We start from the raw sequence: 9,527 nt of genomic DNA on the forward strand, positions 1-9,527 counted from the left end.
TACCCTGTGCACATAGGAAGTGGAGAAAAGAATTTTAAACAAAAAATTTCTCACCTTTATTTGAACGTTTGTTGGATAAGAATAAAACTTTATCACCAGAAGTGAACATTGCCACACAAAAATTGCCGTCACCAATAACAACCAGAGCGCCCAGATTAGTCTACAATAGCGTTTGGTGTTCGCAATCTTCGGAATCCCGGGGAGTCCCGTCTCTGAGGCGAATTTCTTCACGGTTTCTCTCGCCGTCTTTCTTTGCCTTATCGTCATTATTGCTGAGGATGCTCTGGTTTTATCACTCTTCTTTCAACGGATGTCACCTGTTCTCCTTCAGATTGTGTCCGGTCCAAGGTTAAAATTCGAAATTCAAAACGGATCACCACGCCAGCGGCTGAAGTGCGGCTGTTTTCAAGATTAATCCTTAAATTTGATATTAATTTTTAGAACTATGACCAGAGACAGGCCGGCCCTCGGGGATATTTTGCTTCTGTGCAATTCCTATCTGTTCCATATGGTGAGGGCCCCAGATGTATATAATTCGCAACCCCTGATAGGCTTGATTACGCTTTTCAAATTAATGATATACGTTTAAGCGACTGATGTATACCTATCAATTAGATGACGACATATAAGATGAAAACTCATCAACTAATTTTGAAAAAAAATGACACATAATAGTCATTTTATCATTACGTCAGGAATCGACCTTTTCAGACTGTCATACTCACACATCAATGCTTTATATATACTAGTAATCGGTGCAGTCGTACCAGCTGAAAGTTGCATAAAACATCAAAACATCCATGAAAACAGGATATCGCATCAATCACAAACAATGTCCCACACTGAATCATTTCCTTTATCTGTGGAAGTTCCGAGCTAAATGAGGTATCATTTTGTTCGTCTTGATCATTTCGCTCATAAATCCTGTATATTTTACACTCCGGACGCATTGACCGGCTTCGTCCGCTCGCCCGGTGCGTGAGAGACCAAACTACATAGGATGACGCAATGCCCAGCGAGTCTAGTAGTTTTGGACTAATTCTTTGTTTTCAAATTTTATTGGTAAGCCAAAAACATTTGTCAAATCTTAATATATATAGCTAGCTGCAGGAGAAGACAGAGAAGCTAATAAATCCGGTATTTTTTTACACTCCTGACGCGTCCTCTCGCCCGGTACGTAAGGAGACCAAATTAGGACTGACGCAATCCCCAGGGAGTCTAATATTTTTGGGCTAATTCTTTGTTTTCAAATTGTATTGGGTGGCCAAAAATATTTTTCAAATCTTAACTTATCGCTAGCTACAAAGCCCATCGCCCCCCCCCCCCCCGCCCTCCCCACCATCTGCCTCGACCAAAGAAAGTGGGCGTGGTCGATTGATTGCCACGTGCGTTTGTTTACAAACACTTGCACGTGGTTGAACTTCGTCAAAGGTCACTTCCGTTTCAGACAATTGAGGCCCCAAGATGAAATTTTGCCTATGAAATCTGCTGATTTCAGCATTTTACGATATCGATATGCCGAGGAAGACTGCCAGACGTAAAGATGAGTCTACCAAGAGTAATACAGACAAAAGGCAGACTTCAATTCTTGATCTTTTTGCCAAAAAACGCCATCAAAAGTGTGGTGTGACGACCAGCGAAAAAGTTTGCATGGGCGTTGGGTCTAATAGTGTTGACTCTGCATCTGATGATGATGTGCAAGTGATATCTGTCCGTGGCAGTAGGCCTATGGGGTCTGAATCGATATATTTCAGTCACAATCATGCAATTATGCCAGGTGCTGATATATTCATGGACGGTGGTGAGAAGTCTTCAGGAGTCTCCAAGCTCACGTTGCGAAGGTCAACAGGCACTGGCACAGCTTCAACTGTAGTCCTGCCACAGAACACTCAAACTACTGCCAGAAACTGTACAAATTCACTTCATGGCTCTGTCTCTACTCAGGCCAATGATTCTGGATGTTCTGTTAAAACAGATACAGCAGTGGGATCTCCTGGTGAAGTAGTTACAGGTGTTCAAAGAAGCCGTAAAAGAAAAGCCTCTGGAACGAATCAGCAGAAAAGGAAACCGTCTTTTAAAGGGCAGATTTCACAATCAGATTGTAAAAAATCAAAAAGGAGCAGATGTTGTGAAGATGTGAAATCAGAAGAAAATGTGAGGAAATATTCTTTCCCACCCTTACCATGTTCAAATTCATGTGTGCCATCGTGTAGCCAAAGCTCTATTGAGGACTCTGGGGTTGATACAATGACATCGAAACAGGAATCTGGTTCTGCTTATATGCATAAACAGCTTGACTCTGCTCCTGCAATTCAAATGACTTCAGATCAAAGTGCCTCGAATTCACCAGGGATCAATCCAAATCCTAACTTAGATCTAACTGGTCTTAAAAGTTCAAATTTGGATTCCGAGTTGATTGGCTTGGATGGTCCTGAAGTCACATCGGAGGACACTTCATCTCAGTTGACAATCTCAGAATCTCCTACACTGGTGGGAATATCACAAGAATCCCAGAGAAATTCAAGAGATTCTCAAGAGGTGGAATCTGGAAGGACTTCTGTAGAATCTCAATCAACTATTGATACTCCTCAATATCTGCCTTATTACATTGAAAATTTCAAATTAGTGATCAAAACAATCTTAGAAGATGAATTCTTTAGCTATTTATTCGATGCAGAGGACTTACTCTCAACAGAGACATTTTGCTCATCTTTATCTGATCAAGCTCAAAAATTATATGTACGATTGTTTTTAAGAAAACACAAATGGCTTTGTGTGAGAAAGATACAGTATCCAAAAATAGCACTGGATCTTGACCCATTTCTGAAAGAATTGGTTGATGTTGGGCTACTTTGGGATGAATCAAAGTTGGAAGGATTGGAAGTATGCCTGAACCTTTTGCCCGCTGACGAATTGAGAGGCTACGCCAAGAAGATGCATGTTGATGTGACAAACCAACGGATGCCGATGATCGTGGAATCTCTGCTGAAGCAGAGTAAGCAGAGGACAGTTGGTGCTATGTTTGGGATGAAAAGTGACCTTGAGGACACTATGTTCAGGAGGTAATATAATTCAGTCTTTTTTCCTCAAAATACTGTGCTTCTCAGCATTTGCTGGTCAAAATCAATGCTTACTTTGGTTGAGATGAACCACTGTTAAAGTGTTTCTTCCCAAAATTTGCAAGCGCAGGTATTTTGAAAATTATTGAAGAAAACTGAGAAAAAGGGCCCTTTTGTCAAAGAAATGCATTAGCTGTTCTGAAGTGAAAGAGCACTTCTGTTCGTATCTTGAAGAAACACTCCACAAGGTTAGGCCCCAAGATGGCAGTCTTGTAGGATATGTAACTTCTTTATTTTTTCTTCAGGGTGAAGTGTCTTGTTGGTCCTTGCTACCGTCTGCGTGATGCTCCATGTCAGGTCTTCCTCCGCTGCATGATGCTCTTCTCTCTGACGTCCACCGCTTTCGAGGACGACGACCAGGCAAACAGCCAGCAGTTATATCAGATCCTTCAGGTCAACAGAGGGTTAATCACCTACCCAACGTACAAGATCCAAAGAACGACTAAGATATACCGCTCCAAAGATGACCTTTTGCAGTTTCAGACTGCCTTGAATATCTATTCCGAAATCCTTGGTGCCATAGAAAGTCATGCCTTCGATGCTGGTGTCAATTTGTACAATCAGGCAAAGTTGCTGTACGCTGAACACTGTGCTAACGAAGAGCTCATCTCGTAAGTCTAAAAACCTTTCTTTGTGATAACAGTTAATCTCTATTCCATTTGCTAGTTTTAGTAGTTCAATTTTCAGTAGTTTCAATGTTCGATGAGATAAGAGAGTCTCCTATTGGCCACTTCATGTAACCCAATCTGGCCTACCTAGATTCCCTTTAAAAAGGAAAGAAATTTACAATTAGTACTATTTTGTCTTTCCAGGTTTGAATTGTCACTCCCAACCTTCCTAAGGGTGTACACTGCTGGCTCTGTCTACATCAGAGTCCTAAACCAAGGGGTGGAAGTCCTACAGAAGGTGAAAAAGTACGCCGAGGCTAATGAGGTACTGGAAGAGCTGCTCAACCAGTCTCTTCATTGCCAGCACTATAGGGGGCACTGGTGGGATAGGTTGGCGCTGAATCTGGATCAGCATCTAAAGAGCCCAGATAAGGTGAGGAATCCACAGTTGACACCATTCTGTGTAATTTTGTTCATAATGACATCGGTTTTTGGCCAGTGCCACTTAGTAGGCCTACACTCAACTGTTCTCGAATAGTCTAGTGAGCGTACCAGTAGTATGTGCTCCTTGATTTCTATTGGGCGGTTTTTGGAAAAGGCTGTGGAATAAAGTAAAACGTTTTGAGACTGAAGCTGAACATCATCATGATTATTATCATCAGTGTGTTATCGTCACTCAATGTGGATGTGCCAAAGAATCCATCTTATGTGGAATCTTTTTCAGTCTCTGGATGTTATTCGAAAGGGCCTATCAGATCTTCATGTCAGGTCAGGGCGTAGGTTGGCATTATATCAACGATCTCAGAAAATCTGTGAATCTCCAAGCAACAAGAAGCTAAAGAAGAGACAGAAAGAGTTCAAACATAACAAAGTTCAAGAAGCCCCAAAGGTATGTATCCTTTGAACCCTGAGTTCCTTCAGCTTGCTCTGGTTATGGTTATCGGGTAAGATATTAGGCTGTTGGTCTGTTGGTATAGAAGGGTGAGTCGACTCTGGGGTACTGTTCACCTCTGTAAGGTCTTTTAGTTGCCCTGGCATAGACACTGGAAAGAATGAACCACAGCTTACTGCCCCATCCGACAGACTGAAAGACTCGGGGGGGTTTTTGGCTCCATTGGCTCGGGACTCAAACCCTGGACCTGTCAAGAGACAACAGAAGAGGAAATTCATTAAAACAGTTTGAAATTTACTGTCGGCAACATTGTGTCCCGATTGATCATTTCCAAATCCCCTTCTTCATTTCTTTCCTAGGTGACCATCCAAGGTCGGCTGCTGCCCAAATCAATCCTTGGTGCTCATAGCCATTTTGTCAGTCCAGATTCTGCTGATGGGAATAGTCAAGATGTGACATTATGTCGTGTGGAGCAGGTTGCCATTTCACATTACAAGAAGGAAGGCTACGACCAAGGTAAGTTAATTACCTTGTCAGCAGTGGAGTGTCTTTTAACTTCACTTCAAAGGGAGAGACCGACAGCAATTTTGGGTACATCAGAAATGCATTACCAATACCAGACGGCAGGGCTTGTGAAAAATCATTTTTGACTTGTTGGTTGGGGGTGTTGGCTATCACAGCTCTGAATAAGATGGTCTCCTCTTCTTTACTTATGATCTCTTTGTTGATAGGTATCCACGGAGAGAGTAGCACATTCTTCGTACTTCTACACCTCTATTTCTGGGATATCATTTTCATGGACGATATACCTGATGTTTTCTACAACAAGTACCAGACAGCGCCTCTCGACATGAGGACAGAGGAGTTCTATACAAACAGGAAACGACCCATAAACAAGAGATTGAAATGGTTGAAGAAAGCTTCAGAAGAGGTGAGAGGCTTTTCTTTTTCAAGAAATCTCCGCTCGGCGGTGGGGTATTAGCCTTTGCTCTGAGAGAGTAAGCTCAAAGAAAAGGCTTCTTTTTCTTTATAGCTTTATCAAAGTGTGAAATCTTTTAGTCAAACTCAGATGAGCTGGTCAATCAGCTTTTAGAGACCTGCCTAAAGTATCACACTGGCGTTGGGTTTGACCTAGGGACTGCTAGCCTGAAATCACTTGTCTGTAGTTAATCATGAAATCACTTGGCTGTAGTAAATGATGCATTGATAAACAACTTTTAGAAGCAGGAAGAGTAGAAGTGTAGATGGGGAGTCAAGTTAACAATGGTTCGTGTAGCTTTGAAAGAACTTTTGATTAGTTCTATTCAATCATTCCCCTTTCTTCAGGAGCTCCTGGAACATCTTGAAAAAGTCTGGTCAGAACACGATGGACAGGTGTGTGCTACAATGAACTGGGAGAGGTTTGACGATCTGGAGCAAGCCAAGACATTGGTGCGGGCATTCAAAGGAGAATTCATGTCGGGCGTATTCAAACGAATCATCAGGGATCCGCGACACACGAGCTCTGGAATGCCCGACCTTGTTGTCTGGAATACAACAGACAACACGTTCAGGGTAAGAATACCACCACAATTAATGAAAGAACCAGTTATTGAAAACTACTGATTTTTGGAGTGATCATATGGTTGTGACAGGCTACTCCAGTGACTGTCCTGAGGTGTAGACTTTTAAAAAATTCTTAAAAATCTCTTCCAGTTGTTTTTTTCTTCTGCATTTTCTTTTTTCTCTTCCAGCTGGTTGAAGTAAAGGGTCCGGGTGATAAGTTGTCAACCAAACAGATCCTCTGGCTGGATTACTTCTTGTCGCTTGGTGCCACTGCAGAAGTCTGCCATGTTGTTGGTGAGTGCTACTTGAATCTTTCCTGCTGTTATTGCTTTACCTCAGTAGTGAATTGTGCTGGCAATATGAGTTGCAATTTGCTGGTTATATTTTAAAGTAAATGACTTCAGAAGAGGCACAAAGCAGCATAAGACAGCTGAAATCTTTACTAAACTGCGATCACATCGACTCCATCAACTCTGGACTCATTCATTTTCCATCTCATTTCAGGTGTTGGAGCAAGAAAATTGATGCATTCCACGAGCAGGGAATCTCAGGAAATGTAATACCTCAACTCACTTATAACTTTTGGTAATACTAACTTAAGATGTGGTACTCATGTTGTGCTCGAAATGTGGGAGCAAAGAACTTCTGTGTGTCTTTTACGTTGTTCTGTTGTAAGATGTGTCTTTTGCATTGTTCTGTTCTATGATCAAACTGTTTAAAACCATTCAACTGATTGTACATCCTTATTTTCAAGGAGTCCTTGTTACTGTGCTCTATTTACATAAATCGTCAGGCATAATATTGTTTTCTATGTGGTTTATAGATTTATCATGGCACAATGGCAGACAGAAATCAGGAAAGACACAGGTGTCACAACAGAGCTTCAAGTATAATGATGAATAACACCAGATGTCACAAGCTATGCAATCTCTGTGGTGGCTCTTTGTGGGTTTTTGGCACCAGTTGCCATCACGTCATGAAAAAATCTGTGTTTGAAGTGGTAAAAACGTCTTGTTACGCTGATATTTATAAATAAATGGAATAATGATATCAGATGTCTTTTTTATTGGATCATAAATACTTGGGACAGAAAAGAGGCATTCCTCTGGACTAGTTTTATGGTCAACTATCACACCGTCCATAAGGCTGTTTTCATTGTCTTTATTGCTTGTTCCTAGGTACAACCAGTGGGAAAGTCCCATGAGCCAAAGCAAGGGTTCATTTGTGTGTGACGCATCACAATCACACATGGAACTAGGAAAAACTGCCAAAGCAAACAGTCCATAGATATGCAGCCTTGTAAAAGTTGACAAAGTCACAATCGACCATTACCACAATCTGGCCATATTGAAGACAGTTTTGGGACCACAATCCAGCTTTTGCCACAATCTGACCATATTGAAGACTGTTGCAGAGCATGGTTGTTCTTTGTGCAATGCACGAAGTCACAATATACTCGTTGCCACAATCTGGCCATACTGAAGATCATCTCGGAGCATGGTTGTTCTTTGTAGAATCCACAAAGTCATGATCCAGTTTGCCACAATTTAGCCATAACGAAGACCGTTTCAGAGGATGGATGTTCCTTGCTTTAGAATCCACAAAGTCATGATCCAGTTTACCACAATTTAGCCATAACGAAGACCGTTTCAGAGGATGGATGTTCCTTGCTTTAGAATCCACAAAGTCATGATCCAGTTTACCACAATTTAGCCATAACGAAGACCGTTTCAGAGGATGGATGTTCCTTGCTTTAGAATCCACAAAGTCATGATCAAGTTTGCCACAATTTAGCCATAACGAAGACCGTTTTGGAGCATGGATGTTACTTACTTTAGAATCCACAAAGTCATGATCCAGTTTACCACAATTTAGCCATACCGAAGACCGTTTCAGAGGATGGATGTTCCTTGCTTTAGAATCCACAAAGTCATGATCCAGTTTGCCACAATTTAGCCATAACGAAGACCGTTTTGGAGGATGGATTTTCCTTGCTTTAGAATCCACAAAGTCATGATCCAGTTTGCCACAATTTAGCCATAACGAAGACCGTTTTGGAGCATGGATGTTACTTACTTTAGAATCCACAAAGTCATGATCCAGTTTGCCACAATCTAGTCATACTGAAAACCGTTTCGGAGCGTAGTTGTTGCGTTTAGAATTGTACTAAGTCATAATCCAGCTGTTGCCACTAATCTGGCCAGACTGAAGACCGTTTCGGAGTATTGTTGTTCCTTTTAGAATGCAGTCACAGCCTTTGCCACAATCCTGTCATATTACAGACACATGGCTGTCTAAAATAAAAGCAAACTGGATGCCTTTGTCAGCCAGTGCCACCTTCTTGGGGATACGCTGGTTTCGTTGGGCGAGGAACACAATAGTAAAGGAGCCAGCCACACTCTTGTTGAAGAAACGGCGCCTGAGCTGGTGCGGACAGATCTGTCGTATGATACCAATGCAACTTCCAAGGGCAATTCTAGATTGGAAACCAGAGCTAGTTGGTGGAAGGAAAAGAAGAGAAAGAGGCCTCATGAGCTGGAAGAGGGCTGTTGAGATGGACGTGACGGGCATTGGCAACGGAAATATCCGTGCCCTCTCAACTGACCGAAGTCGCTGGGCGACTGCTGTTGCGCTAGTGGTGACATAGTCGTCTTAATGATGATGATGATGGTGTTGTTCAGAAAGTACAGACTCATCCTTAAGTCAGTATCAAAATATGGACATGTTCATAACATCTTTGGATTTTGAGAGTTTTCGAGCATGGCTGTGCTTAGAATGTTCAATTCAAAGTCACAATCGGACATCAACCACAGTTATATATACTGAAGACGTTCTGGAGGTTGGCAGTAGAATGTACCAAGTCACAATAATCCAACTATTCACACAATGTGGCATTGAAGACAATTTCGGAGCATGGTTGTTCATTGTAGAAAGTTCCAAGTCACAATCAGATAGGCACGTTGTATTTTTCATAGAATCAAGTTGAATCAAGAATGGTTGATTCGTTGGAAAGTATAGAGACATTGCTCGAGACACCTTTTCAATTTCTGTTGTCAACGCATCCACCTGTCCATGCGAACGTCACGCAATGGCACTAACAAGCTACTAGATTGTTTTGGAGGATGGCTGTCCCTGAAAATGTGCAAAGTCACAATCGACCGTAACCACATACAATCTGGTTGATCCCGGCCTTGTGTGGTGTGATCATGAGGGTTGAAGACAATGTCACAACTCGCATCAGAATGATAATGTATGCACGTTTCAGGTCGTGGCCATTTGGTCCATATGGCAAGCTGTCCTTTCATTTCGTATTTGGGGTGGTGAAGACAATGTAACTACGATCATGTGTGTTTTCTATGAGTG

General features: G+C 41.9%; 1 protein-coding gene across 1 annotated transcript; it reads left to right on the plus strand.

Annotated features, from left to right (window-relative positions):
• Positions 1 to 1,445: 1,445 nt before the first annotated feature.
• On the plus strand, positions 1,446 to 7,373 carry LOC135483814 (fanconi-associated nuclease 1-like). Its single transcript, XM_064764864.1, has 9 exons — positions 1,446 to 3,062; positions 3,365 to 3,730; positions 3,932 to 4,160; positions 4,452 to 4,616; positions 4,979 to 5,135; positions 5,351 to 5,550; positions 5,946 to 6,173; positions 6,353 to 6,458; positions 6,669 to 7,373. Exons 1-9 carry the CDS (start codon positions 1,516 to 1,518, stop codon positions 6,722 to 6,724), a joined length of 3,054 nt encoding a protein of 1,017 aa, XP_064620934.1. The 5' UTR covers positions 1,446 to 1,515; the 3' UTR covers positions 6,725 to 7,373.
• The last annotated feature ends 2,154 nt before the right edge of the window (positions 7,374 to 9,527 follow it).

Source organism: Lineus longissimus, chromosome 2, assembly GCF_910592395.1.
Source record: "Lineus longissimus chromosome 2, tnLinLong1.2, whole genome shotgun sequence".
NCBI lineage: Eukaryota > Metazoa > Nemertea > Pilidiophora > Heteronemertea > Lineidae > Lineus > Lineus longissimus.

Excerpts from the sequence above, each read along its gene's own strand:
- LOC135483814 (XM_064764864.1), top strand. The coding sequence starts at position 1,516 with ATGCCGAGGAAGACTGCCAGACGTAAAGATGAGTCTACCAAGAGTAAT. Across the intron at positions 3,063-3,364 it reads GAGGACACTATGTTCAGGAG|GGTGAAGTGTCTTGTTGGTC; the intron begins GTAATATAATTC and ends TTTTTTCTTCAG. Across the intron at positions 3,731-3,931 it reads GCTAACGAAGAGCTCATCTC|GTTTGAATTGTCACTCCCAA; the intron begins GTAAGTCTAAAA and ends TTGTCTTTCCAG.